The sequence below is a fragment of the Hyperoodon ampullatus genome, assembly GCF_949752795.1.
Source record: "Hyperoodon ampullatus genome assembly, chromosome: 1".
NCBI lineage: Eukaryota > Metazoa > Chordata > Mammalia > Artiodactyla > Ziphiidae > Hyperoodon > Hyperoodon ampullatus.
The window spans coordinates 210306371-210324394 of record NC_136914.1 but is presented as its reverse complement, the minus strand read 5'-3'; the positions used below and the strand labels follow the sequence as shown (position 1 = coordinate 210324394).

General features: G+C 35.1%; 1 protein-coding gene across 2 annotated transcripts in view; it reads right to left on the bottom strand.

Moving 5' to 3' along the window:
• SHOC2 (SHOC2 leucine rich repeat scaffold protein) overlaps positions 1 to 18024 on the bottom strand; it is a gene marked incomplete at both ends in the record, with an annotated part of 44661 nt that overhangs the window by 5570 nt on the left and 21067 nt on the right. For both annotated transcript variants that reach the window (XM_079697201.1, XM_079697202.1), the window contains 2 exons: positions 4769 to 4957; positions 9442 to 9572. In XM_079697201.1, the coding sequence (XP_079553327.1) occupies positions 4769 to 4957; positions 9442 to 9572 (320 nt within the window). The remainder of the gene's footprint in view (positions 1 to 4768; positions 4958 to 9441; positions 9573 to 18024) is intronic.

The window sequence follows — 18024 nt, the reverse complement described above, 5'->3', positions numbered from 1 at the left end:
ATTTGGTTTTCCAGAAGGAGCTCATAATAGAGGACTCCCTTCCAATCCCACATATGCACAACATCATCTTCTTTGGATGAAGACCAGCCTTTGGTGTGGTTGGTGGTGGTCCACATTTGTCCCATGTCTCTTCCATTCCACATTACTGTACACTATCCACTTTTCATCGCCCATCACAATTTGTTTTAAAAAGGGAACATTTTCATTACGTTTCAGTAGAGAATCGCATGTGGAAATATGGTCAAGAAGGTTTTATCGCCTAACTTATGTGGAACCCAAACATCAAAGCGATTAACATAACCAAGCTGGTGCAAATTATTTTCAATGCTTGATTTGGATATTCTGAGTATGTCGGCTATCTCCCGCATAATATAACGTTCACTGTTCTCAATTATTGTTTCGATTTGATCGTTATCACTTCAACTGGTCTACCTGACCGTGGAGCATCGTCCACCGAGAAATTTCCAGCAAACCACTTTTGACACGTTCGATCAGTCACAGCACCTTCTCCATACACTGAACAAATCTTCTTTTTGTATTTCAGTTGCATTTTTAACTTTCTTGAAATAATAAGGCATAATATGCCAAAAATGTTGCTTTTTTCTTCCATCTTCAATATTAAAATGGCTACACAAAAATTCACCAATTTTTGGTAAGTATTTTTTTAAATGCACACTGATATGACAGCTGTCACATATAATCTAACAAAATTGTTTTGAATTAAGTTAAAGACAACTAAGTGCTACTAGAGCCATCTTATGGAAAAAACTGAACGAACCTTTTGGCCCACCCAATAGAAAGAAAAGAAAAGGAACAAAAACTCTAAGCCTCCAAAGTTTTTCAAACAGTAATTAAGCTTTTATTTTTAAGTCTAAACTAGAAGTTTGTTCCCTATGCGATTATCTGTGTTGGATATGGAAAAATACATTATACAGATGAACACTTGAGATTTCAAAGGTCCCAGTGATAAATATAATGTTTTCCTCACTTCACAGTAATGTACAGAAATCACTGAATAAAATCTGAATGTTCATGAGCACAATGGAAGAAGAAATATCTAACTATAGCCCACAAGGAATCCAGATAAGCTCAGCAATTCTAGAGATGCTGAACAATAAAGTAGGAGAGGAAAAAAGTTGTAATAAGGCAGCAAATTAAATCATTAAAATACTAAGTATCCATGATTTTACTTTAAAAATCCATAAGAAAAGATGGTAAAAACATACTTACCATTAAATAATAAAAACAAATGATGAAACACTGTGATTCTAATTTTATTTAAAAATTAGATATAGCTATACACAGCAAAAATAGTGAAATACATGCCAGTGATTCACTAGTTTTTTTTCCCCGCTTCCTCATATTCACTTATAAAACAACTCTTACCACACTGTGTGTGCTCAGGGTATTTTGGTACTGAGATGGGACCATCAGTATTCCCTGTCCCAGTTGGGTATCAACGATATATGCCAATCTATTAACAGCAGTGGAATTTTTTTTTTTTTTTTTTTTTTTTTTGCAGTATGCGGACCTCTCACTGTTGTGGCCTCTCCCGTTGCGGAGCACAGGCTCCGGACACGCAGGCTCAGCGGCCATGGCTCACGGGCCCAGCCGCTCCGTGGCATGTGGGATCTTCCCAGACCGGGGCACGAACCCGCATCCCCTGCATTGGCAGGCGGACTCTCAACCACTGCGCCACCAGGGAAGCCCAAGAGCAAAGGAATTTTTAAATTTTATGTCCTTTTTTGTTCATCTGTATTTAAAATTTTTTCTGCAATGTACATTAATTACTGATCTCATTTTACACAAAATCATCCGTAAGAGAAATCCCAAGTAGCAAACATCTATTTGAAAGCCAAGTTTTTCTTTTATTATAATATTTAAACTTATTACCTATTTAAACTTATCTACCTATGCCCAAACTACTGATACTTATTAGCACGATAAAGCATTTTCATTAAAAAAATTTACTACTGATGCTTATGTGAGGAGGAGAATGTCAGGCATCATTTTGACTTCTTTCAAGAAAAAGTTTTGTTAACCATTTGTCTCGATTTTGAAGAAAAATTAATTTCAAAGCTCTATGCGAAGTTTTTATCATTTCACTGAAAACAGCAAGTTTTTCCAAGCTAACATATTACAATAACATAATATCCATAAAAATGTTTAACCAAATGGGACTTCCCTGGTGGCACAGTGGTTAAGAATCCGCCTGCCAATGCAGTGGACAAGGGTTCGAGCCCTGGTCCGGGAAGATCCCACATGCCGCGGAGCAACTAAGCCCATGTGCCACAACTACTAAGCCTGTGCTCTAGAGTCTGTGAACCACAACTACTGAGCTCACGTGCTGCAAATACTGAAGCCTGTGCGCCTAGAGCCCGTGCTCCGCAATAAGAGAAGCCACTGCAATGAGAAGCCCGTGCACCACATCGAAGAGTAGCCCCCGCTCGCCACAACTAGAGAAAGCCCATGTGCAGCAACGAAGACCCAATGCAGCCAAAAATAAAAATGAGTAAATTTATTTTAAAGAAAATGTTTAACCAAATGAATACCTGGACTGCTGTCTAAGCCTCGTATTACAAATTGAACATTCAGAACTAATGCCATTACCACTGGTAAACCTCATATAACCAGACTAGTTAACAGTACATTTTACTTGTTTAAGATTATAAGACTATTTTGAACTTCCACTGGTTCACTTATTATATACTTCCAAACAATTATAAAAGATACATATACTTATGAAGATGTATACATAGAATTAAAAATTATACAATTAGACTGTAGTTTAAAGAACCACAATTATTTTGAAATGGTTCACCAAAGACAAAAGGATGTAGTATGATACAATATAAAGAACACTATACCTGAAAGCAGGAAATCTATGCTTCCTGGATTCCTACCTCAGCCATGAATTAGTTATGTAGCCAATTATTATTACCTGTGGGCCTAAAGTTTGTTCATTACAAATTAAATCACTGGACAAATCATTTTTCATTTCTTTCCTCCTTTTGCAATAAAATTCCTTTTTCTTATTACAAATGTGAAACTCATTCACTATAGAGAATACAGACAAGTAAAAAGAAACTAAAAATTACCCGTTAGGAAAAAATATTTGCAAATCATCTATCTGACAAGGGATTAACATCCAAAATATATAAAAAACTCATACAACTCAACAGCAAAAAAACCCCCCCCAAACAATCCAATTAAAAAATGAGCACAGGATCTGAATAGATATTTTTCCAAAGAAGACATACAGATGGCCAACAGGTACATGAAAATGTACTCAATATCACTAATTATCAGGGAAATGCAAATCAAAACCATAATGAGATATCACTTCACTGCTGTCAGAATGGCTATTATCAAAAAGACAAGAAATAACAAGTGTTGGTGAGAATGTGGAGAAAAAGGAATCCTTCTGCACTGTTGGTGGGAATGTAAATTGGTGCAGTCCCTATGGAAAACAGTATGGAGGTTCCTCAAAAAATTAAAAAGAGAATTACCATATGATCCGGCATTTCTACTCCAATGTATTTACCCAAAGAAAACAAAAACGCTAACTCAAAAAGAAATATGCACCTTTATGTTCATTGTAACATTATTTACAACCGCCAAGATATGGAAACAACCTAAGTGTCCACCAATGAATCAATGGGTAAAGAAGATGTGGTATATATATTCAATGGAATATTATCCAGTCATAAAAAAGTATAAAAATCTTGCCATTTGTGAGGACATGGATGGACTTTGAAGGCATTATGCTAAATGAAATAAGTCGGACAAAGAAAGAAAAATACCATATGATCTCACTTATATGTGGAATCCAAAAAAACAAACAAACAACAGCAGTAACAAAAACCAAGCTCAGAGAGAAAAAGAACATATTGGTGGTTGCCAGAGGCAGGGGATAGAGGGTAGATGAAATGGATGAAGAGAGTCAAAAGTACAGCATGGTGATTACAGTTAATAATATTGTATTGCATATTTGAAAGTTGATGAGAGAGCAAATCTTAAAAGTTCTCATCACAAGAAAAAAAAATTCTGTAACTATGTATGGTGATGGATTTTAACTAGACCTACTGGGGTGATCATTTAACAATATATACAAATACTGAATCATTATGTTGTATATCTGAAACTAATATAATGTTGGAGGTCAATTATACCTCAATAAAAAGAAAAAGATAAAAAAAAGAGATCACCCATAAATAATTCTGATATTCAAAGATAAACATTATATTTTAGTAAACACTGGCTATATGTATGCATATAAATCTATAGATATTTAATATATAATTGAACACATTAAAAACAGCTTTTAAAAACAATGTGTGCAAAGAGAATCTTTACACGCTTAACTTTTTCCTACTTAATAAATTGAGAATATTTCAACTGGTATTTAATATTCTTCTAAACTAGAGTATTATTTGTAATTGCTTCATATTATTTTACTGAAGATATAGTACTTTTAAGAAATGAAATCCCTATTAATTTCAATAAGTTGGTACAGGTTAAATGGAAAGCTCTGCAATAAATATCCCTACAACTATGCTTTTATGGATATTCATGATTATTCAAATTGCTAAGGATATTGCATGGTTCTAAGCTATTTGTTGTCTAACACAAATTGTCCTGAAGTATCCTTATTATCAGTTTAGATTCCCATCATCAAGAAACAAGTACCCATTCTGATAGATAAACCATAAATATTAGAAGTACTAGTCATAGTAGTTATTTTCCCCTAATACAAATAGAGGCTTACCTTCATATTCAGCTTACTTAATACTTTTGCTCTGGAGAAAATTCCGAATGGGATTTTGTTGATTCGATTGTGTTCCATGTTCAGGGAATAGATGGTGGAAAACTGAGATGGACCACCTACTGGATATAATTGGAAGCAGTTTCTAGCTAAGGTCAAACTATTCAGTTTCACAAGACTTGATAAAAGACTCTGTAAAAAAAAATGAAATAAACATAAGAATTAGAACTGTAACAAGACTTATTCTGTAGAGTACAGAGCAGCAGTCCCAAACAAATGCCTCAAAGGGCCTTGCAGGTAACAAATGACAGAGACCGGTTGGACCGGTTCTGTGATGCCTCATCTAGAGGAAAGTCACTCACTACTCAGCTCTAGCTAACTGTTGCCTTGCAGGAATGTGGAGCCAATGTAGTCAGATTTCCAGACTTTACAAAGAAACAGGAAATTCATTTACTTATATTAAATCTCCTGATTTTTATTCTTTGGCTTTAATTTATTTAAAACACTCTACAGGGTAAAGAAAAATGTCTGTGGGTAAGAGGTGTTTCATGAGTGGCTAGTTTTAGACCTCTATAAAAGCAGAAACGTTGGTATCAGACGGTCCTAGGTCTGAGTCCTGACTCTGCCACCTGCTATGTAATCAGTCCTATCCAGGTCTTAGTTAAGTACCTATCTCTAAATTATTAAGGTTAATATAATGCTTGGCACAGAGTAAGGTGTCATTCAGTAATTTAAATGTTCCTTTTAGGAATATTAAATTCAGAAGATAATATACTTCCTCATATTATATAATATATTGCTTTTCCATACAGTAAATTTCTGAGGGAATATACATCTACCAAACAAGTATTTACTTAGCATATAACCCCATATTCCCTCTTACTTCAGTCTCCCACCATGTAACCACAGTGCTAGGCGTTATAAAAGAATCTCTGCCATTAAGAAGACTAAATCCCACTTAGAGAAATAAAGCACACAGATAGGAAAAAGAAAAAAATACATAACTGTATATAATCAGTAATAAAGTATACAGAATAGGCTCTTGCTATTCAAAGTCTGGCTCAAGGAAGAGCAGCATCAGAATCCCCTGAGAGCATGCTAGAAATGAGGACTCTTAGGCCCCACTTTTACAGAATCATAATATGAGTCTTAAGATTCCCAGGTGATCTGTATGCTCATTAATGTTTGAGAAACACTGGTAAAGGCTATAAAGTAGTTTTATATCCTGGCCCTATCTTTTAGTAGCTTGTGACTTTGGGCAAGTTATTTCTCTGAACACTAGTTTTATTCATTTGTAAAATGATGATGCCTTATTTTATAGGCTATAATAGAGTTTTTTTAAAGAAATAAAAATATATAAATAGCTTTACAATACCTCGCATTATAATAAGTGCTCAAATTTTAAGTCACTTCTTTATTTAAATTCAAAGAAAAGAAGAAATACTGGAATAACTAGAAAAGCAGGAAGAAGGCTGAGAGTGTACCATAACTTAAAGGATGAAAAAAATTTTTAAATACTCAGAGAAGCAGAAGAAAATATTCTGGATTGATGTAAAGGCCCAAGCAAGGAGAAAACAAACATTGTGAGGTGTGTGTTTTAAATAATGTTCTAATTTTGGCTATCCACCATGAGGAAACTGAAGACTTAGTACCTGAAGTGTCAGCTGTGATTTTCAAGGCCCACTGAAGGAAAAAAATAACTATATAATTGAAGTTATAATTAGTGAAGTGAACTGAAACTTGTCCTTTATGATGAACATGAATAAGCTACTCAACATCTGTCAATTGCTATACACAGAAAAAAGAAAGAATATAGAAAGAGAAAACTTTCATGGCAGTCAATTCGGGGAAAATGTCTACATCCTACTTCACTGTAAATAAAGGAGTTCTATTGAGTCTCATGGCAAAAATGTTATTTTTATTATTCTTAGAGCTGACTTACATTATTGAATTGATATTCTTTTATGAAAAAATGGTAACACCTGAGGATATTTGAAAAGGGGCAACAAGAATGCAGCTCTCCAACCTTTCAATTCTTAGGTCATACTATGAAGCTTTGGGGTTGCTTATCATTGCTTTAGAGTCAGACACATCTGGGTTCCCATCTCACATCTTCTACTTACCAGCCTTGTCATCTTTGGTGAATTAATTAGATAATATATCTCTCACCATATTTCCAGAAAAAATATTTAAGTGTGACAAATTTGGCCAAAAACATGACTTCTCTTAAATCTTATTTCCCTATTTGATGAGACTACCCCAGTAACTAGTAGGATTATAGTGAAGATTTAAATGGAATAATACATGTAGAGCTCCTAGCCTTATGCCTTGAGTATATGTGCTTAAATTCATTAAGTTCTTTCTCCTTTTGTGTTTATGTCTACATTAAAACTAGTCCATTTTCAGACAGTCTTCAAATGGAAAAGTATATAGTCATTTTGCCAGCTCTGATTTCAGCAATATAATGTGCCCCCAGTGAAAACCACTTTCCTGATTTTTCTTGCCAGCTTGAACACCTAAGTGCTGTTTAATGGATTTTATTATTTTTCTTTTGTGATTATAAATGCAGATAATTACACATTTGCATTAAGAATACACTACTTCCAAAGCACATAGACTACTTTTAAATAAAACTTAATGTTTTCCAATATTTGAACAAGGCCAATCAAGGATTTCCCCCATAGCTTCTCTATCTGAAAATGGGCCTGTTTAAACACACATACACCCTTTCTTCCACAGCCAGACTGAAGAGAGCTGTCTTCTTTATAATTCTCTTATCAAAAATAAATCCTTGGGTTTCCCTGGTGGCGCAGTGGTTGAGAGTCCGCCTGCCGATGCAGGGGACACAGGTTTGTGCCCCAGTCCGGGAGGATCCCACATGCCGCGGAGCGGCTGGGCCAGTGAGCCATGGCCGCTGAGCCTGCACGTCCGGAGCCTGTGCTCCGCGGCAGAAGAGGCTGCAGCAGTGAGAGGCCCGCGTAACGCAAATAAATAAATAAATAAAATAAAAAAAATAAATCCTGACTTATTTCAGTAACAAAATATTATATACTTAGCAGGTCTTTATCCTAAGAGGTTTCCAATAATTATGTTTCCCTTCAGTGACAATAAGACTGGATATATAAATAAATATTAAAATTTCTCACTTGGTGAAACTTGATATACAGCCAGTCTTTATATTTAGGCATATTGACATTGTAAAAGCAGTCAGTCTTACTTAAGCTCACAAATCACATCCTAAAAAAATCCCAACAAGGTCTAATTAATATGCTAGTTATTTCCCTTATTATGGATATGAATCACTGTTAGAAAGAGGATGACATTAAACAGTAGAACCTCACCCATTCTGATCACTGTAAATTACCACCATCACAGAAATTAAAAAATCCAAACAGTCTAGCTGTCAGGGCGATATCTACAATCTGTGGATTCTAATCCTTATCCCACTTAAACTACTACTAACAATAGTACTCTTTTGCCACAGGTGATATACTGTCATAGTAAAAACTACTATGTGAACTGGTCCAGACTAGAAACTACAATCCTGGGAAACTCATTTTTGTACTCTGACCAAGTTTTTTCTGAAAACGCAAGCATCTAGATTAATAGGAACCAAATTAATAGGTGCTACTTTATTTTTGTATGCCTAAGAAACAAATCAATTACATAAATTTATTTGATAAACTAATTACTACAAACCTAGAGCCTCACCTACTCAAATTGTTCATTATAAATCAAAGCATATATCTGAAAAACATTCATCTAAAGCACCTTTATTCTTAATTAAAATACACATACACACACATACACACACACACAGTTGGGAAAATTAGTAATAATCTAAACATAATAGGGCTACTTATATAGTTTTAATTATTAGAAAAAAATACTTTGCAAAGTTCAATCAATCCATAACTCCACAATTCCATTCTTTTGCTTGTTAGAATACTACAGTAAGATATTATGCTTGAGTAACTACAAGCAAACTTACTAGTTGTTGGGTATACTAAAACAGCAGGTAGCAAAAGAAGAAATGGCAAGAGTAAAAAATAATAAAGTTGAGAAAGACAATTTAAAAAATATTGCATCTTGCCCAATTAATCTCTATGCAAAAGTGAAAATATTTTTCTAACAGAACCAACAAAACCCAAATTAAAAATAATGTGTTAAAAAAATAGCAGATTCTGGTGACTGGTATATGCTAAACAGGCTTTCATGTTATTGTATAAGCAGGGTAATAATTTGGGTCACAGGCATGTTGCAGCTCATATTAATCTGGATAATAAGTAGTGTATTCTATATAGTCATTCTTTTATCATCTTTCTACAATATCTTTTTTATTTTATAACTGAACTGGGTGGGGTAGCTGAGTTTTAAAACCAGCCATACAACCTCTCCTTAATGGCTTTTATTGTCAAGTCCCAAATGACATGAGAAAGATTTACATGGTGCTAAAGCGGAAAGTAGCACACTGATTTTCCACCTTCTTTCTGTTCCTATAATCATATCTACTCTTTCTTTTTTGGAATTTTTATCTTAGTGGTGGGCTATATGTCCATAGCATAGCCATTATTTAAGCAATCATCATATTATTTACCCAGCTGTAAAGATTGACTAGTTTTCCCTTCATTATCTTGCAGGCTTGTTTCAAGAGTTTACTGTAATGCACTTCTTACCTCTGGTAAAGTAGAAATGTTATTGTTCTCTAAATTCAATTCTTCAAGTGCACTGCATTTTGCCAATGATCTGGGTATTGCTGACAGTCTGTTATATCTCAGACCAAGACGACTTAAACTGGACAGGTTTCCTGTGAACACATAAAAAAAGGGAATTTTTTTTAATCCAATCAGCCTGTCACTGTCCCAGGCTATCAACCAGTATTTATGAATTACTTTGAAGCACTATTTCAGCAAGATCCTTAACTTTTTGTACCAAGAAACTGCACACTACACTCTATCAATTAGGATGAAACTGAAACCACTTTTGTGCCCTCTTAGAGAAATAATGAAATACACAGCTATAAGTCAATTTTAAAAATCAATTATTGGAAAGTACTGTCACACTTTAATAAAAAATTAACCTTTAGATAAGGCCTAACTGAATAACATCAAAGTAGTAAATATTTTAAATTTATAATAGTTAATCCCATTTGTATCTGTGTGATGGTGATCCAATATAGAACAAGTGGCTATATATAAAAATGTACATGTAATTTTGAAGAAAAAAATTTCAAATTTCTAAAATGGTATTATTTAAAATATAAGATGCACAATTATTTTGTGAGATCAGAAAGGTTCAATAATTTCCATGAATTTAAATATAAACATTCCAAAATTTCTCTAAGAAGTTGACCTGATGGTAAAAAAAATTTCTCAAAATAATTTTTTACAAACAAAAGTGAAAGTTATAGTCTCTCTTATTATCTAAACATATCCAGCTTGAGCATATTAGCCACTATTGAATACCTAAAATAAGCAAAGCAGAAAAATAGACATTTTCTACTTTTATTGCCAAGACACATGGCAAGAGCTACATGTAAGCTACATGGATGAATATGATGATATCTGCTATCATAGAAGGTTTAAATCAGATTTAATTTCCCAAACAATATACATCATAAAATAAGTTCATTTTGATAGCAAAAAAGATAAGAGTAATGAGAATTTAGTTCAATGTATTTCTTTGCCATGACTGGTTAATTTCTTTTCTGATTCCACATTGCAATTGTTGCTATAACATTTTTAGTTGGGCTAAGTTAAAATGTTAAATGTAGCCTCTAGTTTTAAATTAAACAGTATTACCAGTATTAGAAATTACAGGCATACTTCATTTTACTGTACTTTGCTTTACTGTGCCTCACAGATACTGCAACTTTACGTATTGAAGGTTTATGGCAACCATGCATTCAACAAGTCTATTGGTGCCATTTTCCAACATCATTTGCTCACTTAATGTCTCTGTGCCACATTTTAGTAATTCTTGCTATATTTCAAACTTTTCCATTATTATTATACTTGTTATGGTGATCTATGATCAGTGATCTTTGATGTCACTAGTATAATTGTTTTGGGGTGCCACGAACTGAACCCATTTAAGACGGTGAACTTAAATTGATAAATGCTGTGTGTATTCTGTCTGCTCCACTGACCAGCTGCTTCCCTGTCTCTCTCCCTCTCCCCTGAGATACAACAATATTGAAATTAGGCCAATAATAACCCTACAGTGACCTCTAACCAAGTGAAAGTTAGAGTCGCATGTCTTTCACTTTAAATAAAAAGCTAGAAATGATTAAGCTTAGTGAGAAAGGCATGTGGACAGCTAGGTTGAAAGCTAGGCCTCTTGCGCCCGTCAGCCGAGTTGTGAATGCAAAGGAAAATTTCTTGAAGGAAATTAAAAGAGCTACTGTAGTGAACACATGAATGATAGAAAAGGAAAACAGCCTTATTGCTGAAGTAAAGAATGTTTTAGTGGTCCAGATAGAAGATTAAACCAGCCACTACATTCCCTTAAGCCAAAGCCTAATTCAGAGCAAGGCCCTAACTATGTTCAATTCTATGAAGGCTGAGAAAGGTGAGAAAGCTGCAGAAGAAAAGTTAGAAGCTAACTGAGGTTGGTTCATGGGGTTTAAGAAAAGAGATGGCTCTCCATACATAAAAGTACAAGGTGAAGCAGCAAGTGCTAATGTAGAAGCTGTAGCAAGTCATCCAGAAGATGCAGCTAAGATAATTAATGAAGGCGGCTACACTAAACAAGGTTTTCAGTGTAGACAAAACAGCCTTATACTGAAGATGCCATTTAGAACTTTCACAGCTATAGAGGAGAAGTCAGTGCTTGGCTTCAAAGCTTCAGACAGGCTGACTCTCTAGACTTCTAGAATTAGAAGTGGAGCCTGAAGATGTGACTGAATTGCTGCAATCTTATGATAAAACTTTTAACAGATGAGGCACTGCTTCTTACAGATGAACAAAGAAAGTGGTTTCTGGAGGTGGAACCTACTCTTGGTAAAGATGCTGTGAAGACTGTTGAAATGACAACAAAGGATTTAGAATATTACATAAGCTTTCATTGATAAAGCAGCAGCAGGGGTTTGAGAGAACTGACTCCAATTTTGAAAGAAGCTCTATTGTGGGTAAAATGGTATTACATACCATTACATGCTGCATGAAAGGAAAAGTCAGTCAATGCAGCAAACTTTATGTGGTTTGATTTAAGAAACTGCCACATCCACCCAACTTTCAGCAGCCACCACCCTGATCAGTCAGCAGCCATGAGGACCAAGGCAAGACCCTTAAGGCTCAGATGATGGTTAGTACTTTTTATCAATAAACTATTTTTAATTAAGGTTTGTACATTTTTTAGACAATGCTATTGCACACTTTAGACTACAGTACTGTATGAACATAACTTTTATATGCACTGGGAAACAAAATATTTGTGTGATGCTTTATTGTGATATTCGCTTTGTTGTGCTGGTCTGGGATGAAATCTGTAATGTCTCCAAGGTATGCCTGTATAGAAGTGGATGCCTGTGTCACACTTAACTTTTTGGAGATAAATATTTTGATGCCTTTCAACTTCCAGCAACTTTCTGATGTTTGTCCATTTCTTTCTTTTTGCTTTGATGACCGTTTTTCAAAAAGTTGTACGAATAATTTTCTTTCTTAGATATGTCTAACATTACTCCAATATTTACAGAAAATATATATTAGCCTATAGAATAACTTAAGCCTTAAAACCTAGGAGGGCAGTCACCATGCCTCATATTCCTTATCCTGTTATACTCATTTGCATCCTTCCCTTTTGCTGAAGAAAACAGTGATCAAGGTTCTAAGAAATGACTAAATGGAGCTCATTTTTACACTTTACATTTTCAAGAATTAGTATTGCTATCAAAAATACTCTGGGGGGCTTCCCTGGTGGCGCAGTAGTTGAGAGTACGCCTGCCGATGCAGGGGACACGGGTTCGTGACCCGGTCTGGGAAGATCCCACGTGCCGCAGAGCGGCTGGACCCATGAGCCATGGCCGCTGAGCCTGCGCGTCCGGAGCCTGTGCTCCGCAACGGGAGAGGCCACAACAGTGAGAGGCCCGCGTACCGCAAAAAAAAAAAAAAAAAAAAAAATACTCTGGGGACTTCCCTGGTGGTCCAGTGGTTAAGACTCTGTGCTCCCAGTGCAGGGGGTCCATGTTCAATCCCTGGTCAGGGAACTAGATCCTGCATGCCACAACTGAAGATCCCACATGCCGCAACGAAGACCGAGTGCAGCCAAATAAATAAATATTTTTTTAAAATACTATGATAATTCTATACCATAAGTCTAACCAACTATAATGTGAAAAAAACCTTAGCAACCATTTCAATTCCTGCAATTAGAACTATTACAGAGGTATGCTATGCTCATTTATATTACTTTCTTATAACAGTGCTTGGAAACTGGGCCGAGAGTTGGCTAGTTATGATTAATTAAGATTCCAACAGGCAGAAAACTGAATTAAAAAGCAACAATAAAAACTACCACTTAGCAAAGACAAGTTAATTTTGCCTTTAAATTGTTTCCTAAATTAACTAAGGATGCTTCACTAGTATCTTTCTGATGACACTCCAGTGAGATGTGTCAATTTTGGAAGGGGAGAAAAAACAAACAAGCAGAGGGCTGGGTCACTTTCCAAAGCTCCAGAGAATTTAGAGATCAGAAATAAGGGCAAGAATAATATTTACTATTGTTGTCACTGCACTGTGACATTGAATATGATACAAATGTTACTTAGAAGTTGGGATGGCAAAAAATAATCTGCTTTATGATGAAGTATGTTAATTATAGTCATATTTCTAATAGCAAAAAATGGGGACAACCTATATGTTCAAGAATAGATGAATAATTATTTAAATTGAAGGAACCACAGTGTAATAGAAAAAACAAAGGATATTATATTATCTATGTGACCCTGGGCAAGTTATATAACATAGTCTATCTCCTCACTCATAAAGTGGGGATAATGCCACCTATCTGACAGGGTCACTCTAAGGATTAAATACAATGTGTGTAAGATACTTGGCACAATGACTGGTACCTAACAGATCTTCAAAACATGATTTTATTCTATGGTATTTCTATATTCTGTTACATTCTGTACCTATGAAAATTATGTTACACAAATCTTTAAGATGTGAAAGACTAAGTTATGATATTAAATGAAAAAAGCCAGATAACAAAATCATGTGTTTTGTATTACCTCAACATTGTAAAAAACACATGCATGCAAAAAGAGTGGGGAAAAACACATCAAAACTAACAGTTAGGGTTTCCCTGGTGGCGCAGTGGTTGAGAGTCCGCCTGCCGATGCAGGGGACACGGGTTCGCGCCCCGGTCCGGGAAGATCCCACATGCCACGGAGCGGCTGGGCCCGTGAGCCATGGCCGCTGAGCCAGCACATCCGGAGCCTGTGCTCCGCAACAGGAGAGGCCACAGCAGTGAGAGGCCCACGTACCGGGAAAAAAAAAAAAAAAACCCACTAACAGTTATCTCTGTATGATAGAATTATGGAAGATTAAAATTTTTTCTGTCAACTTGTCTATAATTTCCCTAATTTTCTATAATTTTGTAATTTTAAAACATCCTTTTGATAAAGAAAAAGTCTAATTCTAAAGTCATTTTACTTTTGAAAATTGTGGTATCTTTATACCAGCCTTTTATTGAATGAATATTTTACATTTTGGAGAAGTTTTATACTAACGTAGACCAAGATGTCTGGACACTTTACATTGTGAGGCTCGTTTTCTCCATACAGTGAGGATATGAGCTAAGTTGTGGAAAAACAGAGCACGGTAGTTTGAAGTTTTAGATAGCCATTCTGATAAAAAAGATGACAGATAAGAAAGATATCCAAGAAGCAGCAATAAGAGCCATCTGAGAGTACTCAGCACGGACTTTAGCATAAGATATGCAAAGTGAATTAACGGCAGAGCTAGAATCAAACTCAGTTGGCTCCTTATCAAGGAATCATTTTTTGTGAATTTCATCGACTCTGCTCCAGTGAGCTTGTTTCCTCCTGACACAGAAGCATGATATGTTCATTCTTGCCTCCACGCTGTTTGACTGTCCTTGTTGTGCTCATGGAATGCATTTTTATTCCATACTGAGTCCAGCATATTTGTTCATGAAGCTTTCTCTGGCCATTCTATGAAGACCTTATTGATCTCCCTATAACTGGACTCTTGGCCACACATTGTTTTCATCATATGTTGGTATTTACTTATATTTGGTCTTATGTTGTTAGTTGTTTCATGGATTAGTTACCTCCCCCAAAAGACTGAAAATCCTTTAAGTAAAGGAGGTTGCTATGTACTTCTATCTCCACACAGAATTTGTTTCAGTGCTAAGCACACAGCAGGCATTCATTCATACTTTCTTAACAATTATAGAAGCTAAAATATTTCACTATTTGTCCTCCTTTCCATTAGGAACAAGATGCAAAAACTTAAAATTACATGAAAGGTTCATAAAAAGATTTTTTCTTTGACCCATTCTCATCTTATAAAATAGCCTGTCTATGAAACACAGATGTTAACTGGACATGGTTTTAAAATACATATCAGATTTGTCTGGTCTGAGTACAAATTAGTTCTTCAAATATTTGCAATAATTTTTTCTGAGACACCCAATGTCTACGCAGCCCATTTTTAGATATCAGAGAACGAACTAATCATTTCCAACTCTTTGCACTCCTCCCATCCTACCAAATAATTTTTAAATTACAAAATATATAAATGCAACTTACTCTCTTTCCCAGAGAACCATGGTTTGTAGTCTAATATGTACCTATTGAGATCTTTCTGTAGGCATTTACTTACACATATACAAATACAGGACTTTTTTTAATGTTTCCGTGTTTATTTTTACATAAATCGGATAAGTTTACGTACTTTTCCCCCTATATAACAGGTCACAGAAATATTTTCTGGTGAGTAAATTCAGATATACTTCATTTTATTTAACCATTGTATTCTACGATGCGCACCATTATCTAAACATTCCCCAACTGACAGCATTTGTTTCTAATTTTTAAAAAATAATTCTATAATGAACATTCTAATACATATCTGTGCATACATATGAAAATATTTCTGATGTATCAAAAGATATAGATATTTTAAGTCTTGATAGACAGTGCCACTAGGCTATACCGATTTCATTCCCACCAAAATTGAAGGACAGCGGCCATTTACTCATATCCTTTCAAAATGGGGAGGGAGGGAAGGTATCAATATTTTATCCCTGTCTATCCCGTGCCCACGGCCACTATAGCTACAAGGCTGGTAAAGGTGGAAATTTTCCTGCAAGCAGTGATAATGTCTGACTACAAAGAATGTCAAAATCTTCTGATAAAATTTTAATTTGCTATACAAAGTTGAAGATAAAAGAGGCTCAATCTTAAAAAAAGAACTGGAAGTAAAGAAGCTCATCCCTTTCTCTCCTTCATACCACTGCTTTCCCTATGAAAGAAAGTTGTTCCATTGTAATAAAACGGCAGAAGCATTTACCAAAGGGTCTATGAAACCTGCCAGAAAAGGAAAGGGCTTATTAATAGCGGAAAGTCCCCATAATTTTGCTCCACCAACTGACATGCCTCAATAATTGTTTACAGTAGAAAAGTAGGTGAATACAATATTTTAACCAATTTTTATTCTCAATGAAACCCAAAAACTTTCTCTGGTAACAAAGATTAGTATGGTAACCAAATTCTAAATGCTTATCAACTCACAAACCCAGTAAACAGAACCATTTCTGAAATTTCTCTTCCAAAAGCAAAATAAGCTTCTCAGTTTTAAAGTCAGAATAGGTTTCTAGAAGTTAAAAATTACAAAATGGGGAATTCCCTGGTGGTCCAGTGGTTAGGACTCGGTGCTTCCACTGCAGGGGGCACAGGTTTGATCCCTGGTCAGGGAACTAAGATCCCTCATGCCGTGCGGCACAGCCAAAAAAACTAAAAAATAAAAAAAAAATTTAATTTAAAAATAAAAATTACAAAATGAAAACAAAGTAGTGAAAATGCCACATGAAATTACCTAGTACCAAAACTAGTGGTTATTTAAACAAAAATGATACCTCCAACTTTCCTAAACATTTTTTTTTCTTTTCTCCTTTTTTTGGGGGGGTGGGGTGGGGTAGAAGAGGATGAACTTTAAAAATTGTAACCTATGAGAATGTGCTATTCTGATGAAGAAACTAACATTTGCAAAGCACTTGTCACTTTTTTGAGAGCATGGCATGTTCAAAGAGTCATCCACATTTTGTCAAAGTCCATTACTCTCAGCAAAACAAAAGAGGTGAAAAAAAGTAAGGATAAAATATCAATGCTTTCTTATGCCAGAAGAAAACTTGACATCAGAAGTCTGGCATTTACTGTGATTCACCCCCTGCAGTGGTTTCAACTCTAACCTCTTTCAATAAGTGGTTTTAACCACAAACTAAACTGCAACCTAGAAATCAAGCCATAACTTGCTTTAATATTGAGCCATTGTGACTAAGAAATAAAATCAACGTTGCCGAGCTTCTGTGTATAAATGTAGGCTGATCACTGCCAATCACTGGCATTCAGTTTTCTAAGTGCTTAACTTTGACTGTAAGTTGCTCTGTGTTCTGCTCTGACAGCTTGCTTTCTTATGCTGTCAGGTTTTTAAAATATGGAAACATCAAATGGCTGTGAGTTAAAATTAGATGCTTTCAATTTCAGCAAATATAATCAGCATTTTTAGGTTAATTTAGTCTAACTTTTGAGTAAGACTCTACCTCAAATAGTCTTTATCTTATTTTAACAAAGTAGCAAAAAATCAGTAGAAAAGGCACACAGTTCTAACGATGAAATAATGTCAAAGGTACAGTTTTTTCCAGAAACATTAAACTGAGAAACTGAAAATAAACTGAAAAGTTATACAAAAATTCTTAAAAGTCAAAAACTCAAAAGAATGCCACCATTAAAAAAAAAAACTAGTAAAGTTGTTATATGTAAGCAGCACTGTAATTACCTAAAATTGAATCACTAAAACTCTGCTTGTTGATACAACTGTAATTACTGTAACATTTCTTCAGAGACCACTGCAACAAAAAGACCTCTGTGAATTGTTCTGTGCTCCAGCCTTGAAGGCAAGGACTTGTTGCTTATTTCTCTCATTCTGAAAAGAAATAGAAAATAAAATATTTTTTCCTACTTCAGACCCTCCTCTCCCTGATTTCATAAAACCACCTGAGACCTCAGAAGG